Source organism: Triturus cristatus, chromosome 10, assembly GCF_964204655.1.
Source record: "Triturus cristatus chromosome 10, aTriCri1.1, whole genome shotgun sequence".
Lineage (NCBI taxonomy): Eukaryota > Metazoa > Chordata > Amphibia > Caudata > Salamandridae > Triturus > Triturus cristatus.
The window spans coordinates 116339520-116356281 of NC_140593.1; the positions used below are offsets into that span (position 1 = coordinate 116339520).

A 16762-nucleotide genomic window follows, 5' to 3' on the forward strand; every position below is an offset into this window, starting at 1 on the left:
GTTATAAATCTTGGAAGGGGAGTCAGGGAAGGCTCATTCCCTTGTCTCTTATTGTGATTTTATTGTGACACCAGAGCCAGCCACAAGTAACCTGTGTCAGGTCCCCTCCAACATGAAAGTGATCTTTATATTAAAGAGTGCACAAGTTAACACAAATACCGCACTGATTCAAGGTGCTGTATCAAATAAAGTGAGCACAGCAAATGCTAGTTTAAGACATGAACCAGTTTCATATTTGGGTGTTGGTTTTCCATGCCCTTGGTAGTAGGTTAAGGCAGTGAGTGCTCCAAGCATTGCAAAAACAGTATTCTGGAGGTGGCAATGTGTTACAAGAACATTAATGCATATTTGTGTGGCATTTTGTTGTGTTGTTGTTGGTGCTGCTATGCATTTGTGCTGCATAATTGCAATGGGATTTTGTCATGCTATAATGAGGTTGGTGTGTTCTCCTTTTTAAATGTTCTTCTGTGATGGCCCCTTTTGGGCTTTAATTGTGTTGTTTTGTGCAGAATTTTGCATTGTGTTCCCTATAGTATGTCAACCTGTGCTGCTATACTTTCAGCTAAAAGCAGCATATGCTTTGAACGTTCCTGTGAAAAGCAACCATTTGCCACTGCCTAAGGTGATAAAATAGCACTGCTCCACTTTTTCTACTGCTTAAGACATCAGTCAGCCCAAAACTGGCGCAGAGATGGGGTTTTAGATTAGCACATGCAGTGCTCTCATTATGTCATCCAGCCCTTGGTCTCTGCAACTGTTTTAGGCTGACTTTTTTTCTGAATAGTTCAAGGGCTGGTGCAGCACTGATATTGCCACCTTAGACGGTGATAAATGGCTACTTGTTATAGAAACTGTAAGAATTTGGATTATTAGTTGAGGGAGGTGAGCGCCCACCTCTAATAATAATCATAATCCTTCTCAGGGTGAACCACTAAAATCACTAAATAAACCTGTGCTTAGACCTCTGGGCTGAATTTAGCAGTTAGGCTTAATTTAGAGGCAATGTGTAAAGTACTGCGGCACGCAAATATTAATACAGCAAAAACTCAACACAAGAAAAATTACAAACCAATTTAGAAATATAGAGTACATTTAAAAAAATAAAATGACACCAAAATGACAAATATCCAATATGTAGAACTGGAGATATGATTTTTTAAATTTTGAATGACAGATGGTGCAAAAAGGAACACTGTGCCCCCAACCATATACATAGCACAAGAGACCAAGCATTAAAAATATCACAAAATATATCAAAACATGAACAGAAATCATATAACATGTTAGAAGATTGATTTGCACAGAGCCACACAATGTGGGAACTCGTCTAATTAGTTTAAAAGGTTTCTATATTCATGAGCTTCTTAAAAAACGTATTTAAGAAGTACCCATAGCCCACACGTTCCCTTCCTCTTGGTACTTCTTCAGGGCTGATTCTTATATCTTTACACATGAGTTGAGGTACAGAGTTGTCCATTCCACATGTTTAAACATATGATTCTCTCATCCTGTGTAGAATTAGACCATTTACGGTCCTGTGAATTTCTCCCATCAGTGGACACTGCACGAAATGCCGAATGTGAAATACAGAAATTGTTTAAAATCTTTGAATGTCCAACGGAAAGTTCTGTACCTCAATTCATGTGTAAAGTTATAAGATTCAGCCCTGAAGAAGTCCCAAGATGGACGAAACATGTTGCCTATGGCTACAGTCAACAGAAGTTTTTAAGGATATCATGAATAAAGATGCTTTTTAAATCAGTTTGATGAGTTCCTGCATTGTATCGCTTTGTGCAAATCAATCTTCTAATACATTATATGATTTATGTTCATGTTTTGATATAACATTATTATATTTTGAGAGCTGGGTCTCTTGTGCTATAAATATTATTGTGGACTTTGTCCTTTAGGGGAAATTATGGTGAGTGATCTCCCAGACTCGTGCACCTTTTACACTCTTTGTTTAACCATATGCCTATTAATGAGATGTGTGATAATTGATCTCTCAGTTTCCTTGAAAATCAATTAATGGGTCACGTGAGACCGGGTCGAAGTCAAAAGTGAAGGCCGACTGCAATGGTTTGCCAGTGGGATACAGGGACCAGGTTTGTCTCTGTTCAAACTTTACTTTTGGACTTCGAAACTTTTATTGAGAAAATGTGGTTGTCAACAAGTTGCTGGCGGGGCAAGCTGCAAGCAGAATCTGATGTGGGGCTCAATAACAGCAGGTTAATGAGGATAGGGGGTCCAGGTGCAGTCATTGATGAAAGCAGGAAAGCTATGAGTGGGCAAAATCTGAAGTGTGTCTCTAGGAAGGCCCCTATGTTGATGGGTTACTGCTCTGTGCTGGGTCCTGATGTAGCTCTCTACATTCAAACTTTGAAACTTTTCTGGATGTCAGATCTCCTTCAGCGGGGGCAAACCAAACTGGTGATTCTACGTTGGCAGCTGAGACTTCTTTGATGGTCGTAATCTACGGCGGGGTCTTCAGACAGAAAGTTAGCAAAACGTTTTGAAATGTCCCAGATATTGTAGTTTGGGACAGGAGTGCACTCAATCACCAGCTAAGGATCCAGGACTTGGGGGGCACCACTGGAGGGTTAGGACTCATACCAACAGAGGACAGCAACATGGTACAGGCCATGTTGAGTTGGCAGCGGTCAGATGGGCAGTTGCAGGGAAAGGGCCTGTGGGAGCTTGTGTCCCTATAGCTCACACAGAAGGAATGCCAACTGACCCTGGGTGTCACTTCTAGGGTCCAGTGTTCTTTCAAGTTCCTTAGACAGCAGGGCAGTCCTTCTTCTGATTCCTCGCTGGTTCAGCAGTGTACTGAAGGGAGGTCACTGGGGTCAGGTGACAGCTAGACACTGGCAAGAAAGCCTTTCGGTTTTAGGCAGGAAAATGACAACTTTCCAAATGTGTAATTTCCAAAATAGTAATATAAAGTCAGACTTGACCATTAAGTTGCATTTGAACTTACTATTAAAATGAGTCCCTGAACCATTTTTCTCGCTACTCAAGCTGAATTTAGCATGTATTAAAGGTAATAGCGTAAACCAGTGTTAACCTAGGGGAAGGTCAGCCTTGCCACAGGGAAAAATGACTTTGTAGGTTCTTCAATGTCAGGAAATGTAAAAATTAAATTATGCATGTCCTACTTTTTAGATAATGCGCACCCAGTCCTATGGGCTTTTACGGCCTACCTTATGGGTGACTTATAATTATTAAAAAGGGAGGTTTAGTCCTGGCTAGGGGTTTGATTTGCTAGGTCGCGATGGCAGTTCTAAAACTGCACTACAAGCTGCAATGTTTTATAGTGCCTCATTAATGGGTGGCATAATCAGTGCTGAAACCCACTTGAAAGATTTAATTTGTAGGTCCCGGGTACATGTAGTACCACATACTAGGGACTAATAAGTAATGTACATGTGCCAATTAGGTATTTGCCAACTTTACCATGTTTAAAAGAGACTTTAACACGGATTGGCAGGAGTACAGAGTCATATGGACAACAGAAACTGGTTCAGCAAAAGAAGGCAAAAACATATGGGTGACCCTGGGGAAAGGGCAGGTTTTCAAAAGGAACTGTAGTGTCTTGTGCGGCTCTTAATTAGCTTAAAAATGGCAGCATTTGTTGCAAAAACTAAAGTAAACAAAAGAAAAAAACACAGTAACATACACAAAGTCCGATAAATCCGATAACATACTTAAAACATAACAGGTCCAACAAAGCAGTGAAAACAGAACCCAACTAAACAACCAGAGCACTACACAAAATCACATTGAAATAATGCATCACAAAAAAATCAGCAAGCCAAAAAAAAAAACAACAGGTCACATCACCACCACCACCACAACATGCCACGGAGCAAACCAGCACAAATATTGTCGCCGCACAATAGCACCTCTAAAAACCTGCTTTCATAATATTGTGGTAAAAGTTGTTTGCACCAAGCACGACCTTGACTTACTACCAAGGACATGGAGTAGCGCAGAGACCAATGTTTAGTTTGTGATGAGCCTCTCTGCAAACGTCTGCTTCTGAACAATCTCCATTATGTCACGCCTGGTCGGATCAGAAGGCTGCTGAGCCTCGGTTACGCTTGTCATATTTGACGCCTGGTGTCAAGTGCACGGCTATTCTGTGCCAAGGTCACCGTCTTTGTGCTGGGGGTGTCTGCGGTCTTACTAATATCCTCAGAGCGGTCGCAGCATGGCCGGCGCCAGAGCCAGCGCGCGCGTTATCACGCGTCCTCACACGAGGTGCCAATCTGGAAGGCGGCTTTGCATACATTAGGCCCCAGTCCAGGATGTAGAAATCACTTAGGCGGCGGGGGTTGCAAAAAGAGCCCTAAGTGAGAGGTCTCGCAGGGTATCCGTGCCAAACTCTCACGGAGCGCAGGCGGCAGGCGGGGTAATTTGGCGTGATGTACCCGCGGCTCGGGCCAGCATCAATCGAGGGCAGACATAACCTCACTGCTTAGACAGCTGTCGAATTACTTTCAGCGCGCCATTATATTGTGAGCGACAATGCATTTTACTGCTCTGTCCAATCACGGCGCTGAGATGCTTCGTGCTCTTCAGCTGCTGATTCACTGTACTCCCTGCTGCTTTACGGACACGCGGCCCTGGGGACTGCGGGGCGGCGAACCGTCACTTGCAGTGTATTAATCCGCTCCGCCCTATTTGTTTTTTATAGGATAATAACTGCGCATCAAGTATTTGTACATGAGAGATGAAACTAGAATTGCACAGCAAAATGAAACAAGAGTGGTACCTTTAAACTGTAATGAATGGGGACGCGTTATCTCTAAAATTGTGTAATAACATTTGTTATTGGATGGTAAAAGGGGTGCTATCAGGCGATGTCGACTATAAACCAGGTGCATTCTGTCTGCCCATAAGAGAAAGAAAGCACGGCGAGGCTATTTGCTGTGCAGTGGTTTGAACGGACCAGCATCACCCTTTGCTGTGCAGGGATTCTCAGATCCTGTGCAGCGGGAAAAAGGACTTTTTAGCGTTAAGCTGTCGACCATTGGCCTCACCAATACCAACTGGGCGGAACTGGCTATGACACGTGATGAAAAGCAGCGAATCAAGGGAGGGAGGCCTGCCGGTGAGGCCGGCTACGCCCCAGCATGTGCTCGTGCAGTGTGCCTTCATTCTAATCTCTGTCCTAGACACGCGGAGGTGCTACAATGCTGAAAACAGAAGCACGTTTGGGAGCACATGCGATGGTGCGTGGGACCGCTCTCTGAATCTCCCTCAGGCAGCAGCCTGCACATGCAGCCCGGCCTGTCACCCTGCACATGCAGCTGTCACATGTTGATGGATTGCTCTTCGCCGACGGCTACAGTCTGCCCTGGGGGCACGAATTGTTCCATACTTTCTGAGATGACAAAAAACAATCTCAAAGCACTTGTGCATACAATTACGTGTCACAAAGGGGGAGGACGGCGAGGACACCCGAGGCCACTCGCTTTCCCTTGCAACTTGCAAGGAATCACAATATGTGCACAGCAATTCATAATAGCATTGACACATAAAAAATCACATTGAGAATTCAATTAAACAATTTTGCTTTGGCTTTGAACGTAGACTGTTTGATGCAAGCAGTGATGATATATCCATAATTTCTGTTATTTTTTTTATTCCATGTGATAGCAGTTTTGTATAACGTGATTCAGATCTGAAGACTCTTGCCCACGGCACTGTGACATCGCCCAAAAAATAATAATATTTCTTTTTAGGTCTCGCTGAGCCCCAGCGCTTGCGCTGGCTCGGAGAGACATTTTGTATTTGGGATTTTTAAAGTGCTGCCTGTGGCCTAAAGCTTGAGTGCACGCGAGCGTGCACGAGCGCAGCCGCCAATCACTGCTGCGCGCGCACCACTCGCGTGCTTGCCACACAGCGCGTACCGTCCTAGCGATCGCGATCACTTTCGCTTTGATCGCGATCGCTATTACCTTCGCTTTCACGGCCGCGCGGCCGTTACTTTCACGGCCGCGCGGCCAATGCTTGTTATGATTGCACACTGCATGGAATACTGTTGGGAGGTGATGGCACGCAAGCTGACGCGGTTACGGTATGACTGTCATTGTTGTCCCCTTGATATTACCATACTATGCATGTTCTATCCAGTTTTAACTAACGTTGCTGAGCGTGTGGTATATTGAAAAAGAACGTGGATAAAGTTTTGCGTCTATCACTTCAGTTTGCATGTTTTGCTAGACGTGTTAATTACGAGAAGCATGCTTGAGATGAAGGTAGAAGCCTATTTATGGTTTTTTTCTAATGCCACAGGAAATCTGAATGCGATATTCGCATCCAGCTGCCCCATGTGTCCAAAGAACACTGCAAAATCGAAGTCAATGAGAATAAGGAGGTAATTTCACTTTGACAAATGTCTGTCGGCTTTTTAACTGGCTAAAGAGGACCCGTTGTCAAAACTTGATACATATGAATCCTGTTTGCCAAAACTTCAGTTACACGTGCGTGGTATACACATTTGGCAGTGTGCGGGGTGGTCCTTGGCCTCGCACGCAAACAACACTTCTGAACTACACTTAACGAGTGGTTCTGCTGTCCATTGCAGTGATGTTCCTTTAACCGACTTGACGATAGGCAGGCTCAGATAACCATTCAGTTAGCCAAACATGTGCCGTGCACACGTCAGTTAGCATGCAACTCACTGAGCTATCTTGGCTGACGGCCTTAATGTTTGCAACTTTGAAAGCCGAGAGGCAGAGTTTCTTGTGTGAATGTATGTTTGGAATAGTTGTATTAAATGTCGGTGGTTCTCATTAACTAACTATCAATTTTCTAATGTTTCAGGCAATTGTAACCAATCTAAGTTCTGTAAATCCGACGCAGCTGAATGGTGTCTATATTCAACAACCTGTGGCTCTCATGCATGGCGATATCTTAACTGTTATTGATCGTTCTTTCAGGTATGTTAAATCTGTCAAAGCAATTTTTGCTGAGAGTTGAGATTCCAATTACTTATTTTTTTATACACGCACAACTGCCAGACAGCTTTGTCTAGGATTATTCCAAAACTCTCCTGCTTAAAAAGGTTTGAGAAGGTTATATAATCCTTTGGTTTTAGCAACTTTTATGATATTTGTCTGAATCTCAAAATATTTGCAGTCCGTAACTTATTTTTATAACCTTTTGGTGTTAAATTGTTTTATTTTCTTTCTTAATAGCGCCCCCCCCTCTCTTTTTGTTCTGTAATTAGCCCTTATGCCGGCTGAGCTGATTTCTGAATGCTAAATTGTACTGATACTTGATGGTGTGAGAAGACATCTGCTCTGTCAACGTTTGGGTTTTTAGATATAGGAAATCAAACCCAGTGATGGAAGAAATGCTTGCAAATAGTCTTACCACTGACAATTGCTCTGGGTAGTATTCAAACCCATCAGGTTTTTAGGTTTCTCCTGCACAGTGCTTGCGCTGTCCTTGTTTTTAATATACACTTAAAAGGGACTTGCATCCTGCCTCCTCTCTTTCCTGGCTTCTCATTGGGTCCTGTGCGCGACTCTTACTGTTCCTAAATTTTTATTGGCAGTAGCGTATTTTCCTGCACTTAACAATGCTTATTCCTCATCTGATTCTCTTAGCAGTTTCACTTCAATTCTTCGCCATATGCGAGACGGAGTGCAAATGCACAGGTTTATCATGACCTGTCAAAACTGATTGCTGGAACGGAAATTGCACGCATAGTGTGCTTCAGGACTAGAGACTTTTTGTGGTACGCTTCTCAGTTGGTCTTTCATTTACTGATTATGGAGTAATTATTAGATATATCGATACATACTAGCTTTGAGAAAGTCCTTGGGACGGAACGCATGTCGGCTGCCTGTACATATATTATATTTTTCTAAATGAACAATAAAGAACAAAGTAAAGAGAATTTTGAATCAACCTGTGAATTCTGACTTTTCGTGACAAATGATGAAAGCCAGCTTCACTGGCTTGAATTACCATTGTGTGCCTCGACAAGTGTGTGATATATTTGTGGACTCCAGAGGGGACTTTGTCTCCTGTGGAGTTTGTTTTGTCTTCCAAAGGCAGAGGAGGACGTTTTGCCTGAAGAGCACCTAAATACATGGAGTGATTGTAAATTATTGTTTCAGACACACAAAATAGTGGATGTGCATGTCAAATCTGGCAGCTTATACCTGGGTTTCTTTGTGCAATAGATACTGATAACATAAAGTTTTGCCTTTTACTATTTCAGCACATTTATATTACAATTGATCACCTAGCGAGATTCAGTGATTTGTATAGAATCACAGGATGTTGTGCTGCGCTGCCGAAATTTGAACCAGGATTCCAACTCTTGAGTCAGCAGCTCTGGCTGCTCCGCCGCATCCTCCTCATTCGTTTTTAGGTCTCGCCTGAACCAGCGCATGCGCTGGTCTAGCGAGACTTATTGAGAGGGCTCCAAAAAGTGCTACCAGGCCAGCCTAGACCTACAGTGCATGTTCGCGGGTGTGGGCGCGCGCGCTTTACCGCAATTACTTTCACGGCCGCTTTGATGTTTGATCGTGATCGCGATCACTTTCACTTTCGCGGCCCCGCGGCAGCTTTGCATAGCAAATAGGTCTTGCTTTTGGGACCTTATAAGTATTTAGTTATGCAACTGTTGCATGGCTAAACACTTATAAGGTCCCAAAGGCGAGACCTATTGGCTATGCCAATGCTTGTTCTTTTTGGCCCCTCGGCACCGGGAGGGAACATCTCGGACAGCCCTACAAGGGCAACTGTGGCTGCCCGTTGCCCACGCAGGGGGCCCATATCGGAGGGGGGCCGCCTTAGTGAAACATGATGGCACACGGCGACAGTACAGTGTTGTAGGAACCACCTTGGTCCAGTGCGCCCGCGTCATTTCCGGCGCGCCGGTGGGCGGGGAGCCAGGTATAAGTACTTCTCCCGCCCACCTGGCACTCTCTTTGCTGGCAATCCTGCACACCGTTTGGGTCCTCCGGTTCCGCCGTCTCCCTCGGGTCATCGTTTCACGCCGTCGGGTCAGTTCAACACAACGTCTTTAGCTAAGTGCCGGGACCATGACGGAAATACCCCTCATGCCCCCTTTAATGCCCTTATTAATTTTAATTGTCCTATGGCGTCCCAGGCTGTCGGCGGTCTCGGGACAATTGTACATGTTCGGCCCGAGTTGCGGGTGTCGGAATTATGTAGGCCGGGGAATGTGTTTCCTTATTTCATCTAGCTTCCCCCACTTACAAGACCTCCAGGGGGGGAGGATGATCGCGGCCCCCCGAGATTGGGGTTGGAGGCCCCGGGGGAGGATAATGAGGGACAGGCCAGGTCTGCATGCCACGTATGTGGGCGGACTCCCAGGTGGCCTAGCTCAGTTACCCGACCTGCTCGGAAAGGGAGAGACGAGGAGGTTACGGCGGGTCTCTGGTTCGGTTCCTTTTGCCTTGGTGGCGTGGGTGGGCCACCTCCCTAGGGACACATGGGCGTGCCCGCTTCGGCTCTCTCTACCAGCCTGGATTAATGGCCGCTACTGGCTCGGTGAGGTACCTCTACAGTTCCAAGTGACCGCTTTGCCACTGCAGAGCCCTAGTTAAGCAGATCTCTCTCTCCGTGGGTCATGGGATCCAGAGGAACCACTCTGAACTATCCATGGGGAGGGGGGGTGCAAGCACCGGGTCCCCTACCCTGACTTTTACCTGTGTTTCAGCATTTGCCGTCTTGTGACAAACTCTTGCCTGCCCCATCTCCAGGTTACAGTGTGTGCGTAGGGCAGGTGTTTGACGGCCACCTTAGTAAGATCCCGGGTGCCCGGGGCAGCGCTAGGGCGAGTGAATGCCGGGGGGTGGTGCGCAGTGTTGCCACGGGTGTCGGGCTCGCTGGGTTGAGCCTGGCCCCCTTCGCTTGTGGGCCTGCTGTTTGTTATGTTTATACTTTTGTGTCCCTGCGAGGACACCGTATGTTGGTATGCATTCTTGTGTCCCTGCGTGGACACCGTACCATAACCTCTGTCATGAGCTGTCAGCTGGCAGTTGACAGCTGACCACTCACAGAGTGGCCGCATTCTTTGCACTCCCCCACATGTGGAGACTGTCATGGTGTTCCAATAAAGAACTTGTTCTTTCTACACGACTACGTCTCCGTAGAGTTCTTTACAAATTTGGCGACGAGCACCAACATGCCAACTCACCAGAAGAACTGAAAAAGAAATCCTGAGAGAAGACTCCGTTGCAACTATGCGAAAGGCATTAAAGCATTAGGATAAAGGAAAATACAATTAAATTACTTGAATTGCCTCACAAGCACTTACGAGCAACTGAACATTACGAGACATATAGGTCAGTCAACGATCTCCAATGCATAACAACTTAATGAATAAATACAAAATGTGAAGTGGAGCAGCCTACTGGAAAAAATTTAGGGTGAAAGAAACATGCCTGAAAGTTAAAATTGGAGTGATATATATTGGGTGGACCATCCCTTATGTTACGTGCAGACTATCCATAAGGAATGGAAAATACAACTAAATGAAACGAGAACTGTGTATTGCGATTTGTGGTGTAATCAGTTTAAAGAACCGTAAAATCTGTTCCAACCGCATTGTCAGGTCACCACATGCAGCAGTTCAAGGCACAGGAGAAAATCCAACGTTACAGTCAGTGACAGTTTAACACATTTTCAACGGGTACCAACTGTCATCTGTTACCTATGTCACAAGCAGCTGAGGCGCATCACTGCTGATGGTAATGACGCAACAACGTCAACGCTGTGGCGGATATCTTTAATACTCCAACTTGGCTTTCCAGCCTATGTGGTGACGCATCAAGCACGTATGCGTGCCGCCATCTCAGGTTTCATCAGGAGATCGGAAGACGAACACATTCAACACCGGGAGATTGGAACTCAAAGTCTGTCATCCACGTAAATGCCACGGCATTGTGAGCATCTTTAAGCCAAACTCAGGTACTGATTATATAAATAAAGAGCACACGCTAGACTTTATTGCTACCCTCACAGCGCGACAGTATTACGTACCCAGAACTCAAAAAATTTATGAACACAAGTATTTAACCTCACTACTTTTCCACACTCAGAACAAACTGTACTGGCACAATCTGCTACAATAAAACGTATCATCACACTTCTTAACGAAAACAAAGAGAAGAAGGACGCGGACGCTGTGAACAAGTAACAGAGTCCAAGCCCACTTAAAAACAAACCTGGAGCAACAAAGGTTCAAAAGCTTCATACAACAAACCCATGAGTAGCAACAAGAGGCGTTGCTACAGGTGTGGAAACACCTCCCATATGGCTGATGATATGAAATGTCCTGCTCGTGGTGTAAGATGCTCATATTGGGCACTTTCAGAAGGCTTGCAGGAAGAAAAATACACGTTATGTCAAAGTCGTAGATGAGGAAGATGCAACCTACCAGTACACGTCCGAAGAAGACAACGTAAACATGTTTGTTCTAAACATAGAAGATGAGCCGGTAGATAAAATCAGTGACGCAAACACCACCAAAAAAAAGAAACCTGTCGGTGACATGACCGTTGGGGTGGTTGATATCAGTATTGTTGCTGATTCAGGTTCCCCATACACAATCGTCAAAAGCAAAGTCTGGGAAGAGAAGTTCAAGCCTCGCATTGGTGGGCAACTTGATAAGGCTGACATCACTATTAAGTCATTTACGGGTGACCCAATTGACGTATGTGGTTTCAGGGAACTAAATTTCACATTCAAGGGGAGGGAATCTACAGGAAAACTGTATGTGTCCAAAGTAAGTCCATCAGTACTAGGGTGGATGGATCAGGGTAATCTGGGGATTATACTCGATCCTAGCAAATCAGACCCAGTCTTAGTGGTTCAAGATAACAATGACTATGGCAGGTCTATGTTGAACAAATACCCAAGAGTTTTTAGTGGTGAAATTGGTGCACTTAAAGGGTACCAACACAGAATCATCGTGAAACCAGATGCCATCCCAGTGGTACATACAGCAAGAATCTTACCTTTCTCCATTAAAGATGAAGTGGAAGTGCAACTGGATAAACTTCTCAAAGACGGCATCATTGAAAAAGTTGAAGCTTCAGAGTGGATTGCACCTTTGGTCAGAGCCAAACGACCCAATGGCAAACTGAGGTTGTGTGTAGACCTATGGAGTGCTTAATTTGTAAAATATGAAGTCCAGGTGCTCAAAATTTTTCAGGAGGCCACACCCAATTCCTCCCTGGCTCCACCCACTTTCTCTACTGGCTCCACCTAAAAACTATCGGCTCCGCCCACATCCTCAACTGGCACTGCTGAAAGTCAGATGTATTACCCGATCTGAATTTAAGCAAGGGAGCCATCCCGCAAGTAAGGATTTGATAGGAGGTTACCCTGCCCTCTGAACGTTTTGAAAAAGATTAAATCAAAAGTGCATTTAAAGGACAATTTTGGAATAAATTAGCTAAAACGACTAATGCATTGGAAAGAGACACTTTCTAGTGCTCTATGTGCCGATTTGGGGAAAGAACAATACTGGGATATGCCATTTTTTACAGAGACTAATTGTATCATGAGTTTGAAGATACAACGATTACATATCTTATGCGTCAAAATAAATCAAAATGTTCTGAAAACACTCTAAACAGAAAAATTGAATAAAAACATGCAATACACTTGAATGAGCCACTTTGTCACTTCCAGTGGCCGAAGGGGGTTTGATTCATAAATGGTAGAGTATTCCGTGAAAGTAAACAATTTTAGAGAAACAAGTCAATAAAGATGATTACCAATTGGGCTTGTTATTATAACTTACTCCCCTGGAGCAATATATGTGCATTTATTAGAAATTCAGAATAGTAAAAACACATGGACCTTAACTGGCGTTTCCAAATGTAGTTCTGTATCACACAGACCACCATCCCTACACTTTGGTCCACCAGTTATCTTTCACCGCAACAAATTCAAGACACCATCTTTGTGAGTGTGTTGGTTGGCTAAAGATAGCCTTTTCGAAACAATAGTGATGCGGGCACTCCATCATTACCATATCAAAATATTATCTGACTTTTAAGAGATTCCTTTCATTCTTTTGACAAGAGGGAAGCAAGTTAGCAACAGTCAGTTGCTGTTAAATAAATCATTGCTTGCTGCACTGGTACTCTGCCTTCCTGAAAACCTACATTACCATGTGCAATAAAGATAGTACCTTTCATTAAAGGTCTGGTGTTTACTGGGACTGAGTCTATGGGAAATGTTGGTGCTCGTGCAGTAACTAAGCAAGCACCAACATTTACATGTTCCCGCAAAAGTCAGTTTACTAGCATAGGTGATAATTTTCAACTCCGATAAATTCCGACCACCTCGCGGTCGGATTTTATTGGATGTCTGAATTATCACATCTAACACCGGATGGAGAAGGCCCAGTGTGCCACAGGGGAAAATGCGCAAGGCAGAGAGATGCTGTGAAATGAAAATAGTGATGCCAAATGGGCAGGAATTGGACTTGATGACATGACCAGAAGCCAGGCCGGCCCCTTATAAAAGGCAGGAATACTCCCTACCACTGTAGAATGCACCTCAGCACCTCAGGATTGAGGCCGTAAGAGACCAAAATAACCTGTTCAGCTCTTTGTTCTTCTCGTCCTTTCTCTTCCCAGGTACATATGGGCATATGGGACGAATGAAACTCAGGTTTTCATTCACAACTGCCTCACTCCATTTCCTCAACTCCTGAGCTGCTGAGCAAAGGGTCAGAGTCTCCCGCTCTCTCGCCTTTCTTTTCTCAGGATGTCATGCACAAGCTGTTTACACGGTCTGTCATCACTTCCTGCGATCATTAGGGGGCTTTACCGTCTAGCACTGGATTACTCACGAGAAGTGAGAGTAATGTCTGTGCCTGTCCAGGTGTGTCAGAACCAGTATGATCATCTCAGGATTGCTAAGGCATCTCACATTCCACGTCATGCATCTCAGTGACTGAGAGGGCTCCTATACTAAAAACCAAAGGAAATGATGGACGGAGTGTTGAACATTGCAAGCACTCACCCCCAGTCAACTGATCTGGGTTTAATCCATCACAATTCTTTAGCCCACTCTGCCACCCCAGTGCAAATCAGTCTGACCCTGTGCCTCATGGGAACAGTCCAGCCCGAACTGCCAAGCCATGTCTTCCCTGGACTAGAAACAAGCTTCCTAGGACCGGTTTCTGGCATTTCAGCCGTCTTCAGCCAGGCTTGCTTGAATCCAGTGGCAAAGTGAGCAAGGGACTCACGTCTGAGCATACCCTGCCAACTTATCGCGAACAAAGCGAAAACCAAAGGAAATGATGGACGGAGTGTTGAACATTGCAAGCCCTCACCCCCAGTCAACTGATCTGGGTTTAATCCACCACCGTTCTTTAGCCCACTCTGCCACCCCAGTTCAGACATGGCCATATGCAAATCAGTCTGACCCTGTGCCTCATGGGAACAGTCCAGCCCGAACTGCCAAGCCATGTCTTCCCTGGACCAGAAACAAGCTTCCTAGGACCGGTTTCTGGCATTTCAGCCGTCTTCAGCCAGGCTTGCTTGAATCCAGTGGCAAAGTGAGCAAGGGACTCACGTCTGAGCATACCCTGCCAACTTATCGCGAACAAAGCGAAAACCAAAGGAAATGATGGACGGAGTGTTGAACATTGCAAGCCCTCACCCCCAGTCAACTGATCTGGGTTTAATCCACCACCGTTCTTTAGCCCACTCTGCCACCCCAGTTCAGACATGGCCATATGCAAATCAGTCTGACCCTGTGCCTCATGGGAACAGTCCAGCCCGTACTGCCAAGCCATGTCTTCCCTGGACGGGAAACAAGCTTCCTAGGACAGGTTTCTGGCATTTCAGCCGTCTTCAGCCAGGCTTGCTTGAATCCAGTGGCAAAGTGAGCAAGGGACTCACGTCTGAGCATACCCTGCCAACTTATCGCGAACAAAGCGAAAACCAAAGGAAATGATGGACGGAGTGTTGAACATTGCAAGCCCTCACCCCCAGTCAACTGATCTGGGTTTAATCCACCACCGTTCTTTAGCCCACTCTGCCAACCCAGTTCAGACATGGCCATATGCAAATCAGTCTGACCCTGTGCCTCAAGCAAGCCTGGCTGAAGACGGCTGAAATGCCAGAAACATAACAGGGATGACATCACCCATGTCTGTCATGAGATAATGTTACAGGTACAGAGTGAGTCAATAAGCAATCCTAAGGACTTTATAGCAGTAGAGGAGACAGAAATTGAAGCAATGTTTGATTCATGTTCTAGACTGACAATAATATCTGTAGTAGATTTTGAGAAAGTCTCTAAGGGAAAATTGACCTTGCAGAGAATATCCCGTCCTCCAGTCGGGCACATGTCAATCTTTCATCAGAGTAGCGGTCTCACACTGAAGGCATTGTTGTGGTATTTAGCCGTGGGCTGTTTGGTAGCCTCATACTGTGTGGAGTGATATCAGGAACAGTTGAAAGCAGTTTGATGGGCTGTGGCCGCCATGTGCGCACTCTACGAGCTGGTGCTGTGCCGGTCCAGCTGCTCTCTGGTTTCAGTAGAGGTCTATTCGAGCGCTCCTTGGTTTGTTTTCTTTTCTTTGAAGCTGTCCCCTCATCTGCTGAGTGTGGGCTAGCTACACCCCCCTGTCAGCCTTACAGGCAGGTTTTATTGAGGCAGGCAGTTTCCTCGCCTGCGCTGGGGTAGGCACTCTGGGGTGTGCCACCTGCCAGCTGCAGCCTTGGGGGGGCACAGGCCGCTGAGCCATTTCCTCCTTGGCAATCAGCGGATGAACTTGTGAGGCAGCGGCGGGTCCTGCCTTGTTTTATTGGGCCAGACGGAATTCCTCGCGGGGTGTGGCCGAAGTTAATGAGGACTTCTCGGCATATGTTTATTACAGGTACTGGTTAACATACAGAATGCGTTGTATTACAGTGCGGAACGAATTTTTGAGGCACTCTATTGGATGGCAGATGGCAGTGCAGGAATAGTTTTTATTTTTTTTTACCTCACCACTCTTCACCTAAGTACTAGATATTAATGGTTTGGGTTAGGTTGTGGGGGCCACAGCACAAGCAGAAGGAAGAGCAGACACCCACCGGTGTCCGCCCCCCTCAGTCGCGGCCTGCAGCGGCTCAGGTTCACGATCTCCCTTTGGGGCAGGCAGAGTTTCTATGATATAGCGCTCCATGCCCCAGTGTGCAACAGTGTCCCAGCTACAGTGTTTGCCCTCAGCCGCTGGTTGCCTTTCCACGGCCTGCAGTGCACGCCTGCACGACTCTCGTCTTCAGAGGCTCGCCATATCCAGTGCTCAGACTCAGCCCCTTTGGCATCCTCCTATCGCATCTAGGGCCTCATGTAGGTAAATAAATTTTACCGGTTCTTAAATACCGAGCCGTACCGAATCGGTAAATTAGAATCGGTAAGTTACATGTAGGTAAAAATTCGGTAACAGTTACCGATTCGGTAACAGTCGGTAAATACGAATCGGAATTCACCGATTCGGTAAATACCGAGGTGATAATTACCGAATCGGAAAATACCGAGGTGGTATCTACCGAATCGGAAAATACCGAGGTGGTATCTACCGAATCGGAAAATACCGAATCGGTACGTACGGATTCGGTAAATAACATCACATGACTTGACGAAACCGCTAATCCTGTGCAACGACAGCCCACCCAACCAGGAACTGCCCACACCCAGGCAGGTGTACACAATTAGCCGAAGTGGCCACACCCAGGCAGGTGTACATAAT

The 16762-nt window shown here is 45.6% G+C and overlaps 1 protein-coding gene across 1 annotated transcript in view; it reads left to right on the plus strand.

The window, feature by feature from the left end:
* The first annotated feature begins 6059 nt into the window (after nt 1-6059).
* The window catches only part of LOC146788983 (proliferation marker protein Ki-67-like), a 51898-nt gene continuing 41195 nt past the window's right edge, over nt 6060-16762 (plus strand). Inside the window, exons 1-3 of the mRNA XM_085631004.1 lie at nt 6060-6085; nt 6304-6385; nt 6835-6950. Coding sequence (XP_085487130.1) covers nt 6060-6085; nt 6304-6385; nt 6835-6950 — 224 coding nt within the window. The remainder of the gene's footprint in view (nt 6086-6303; nt 6386-6834; nt 6951-16762) is intronic.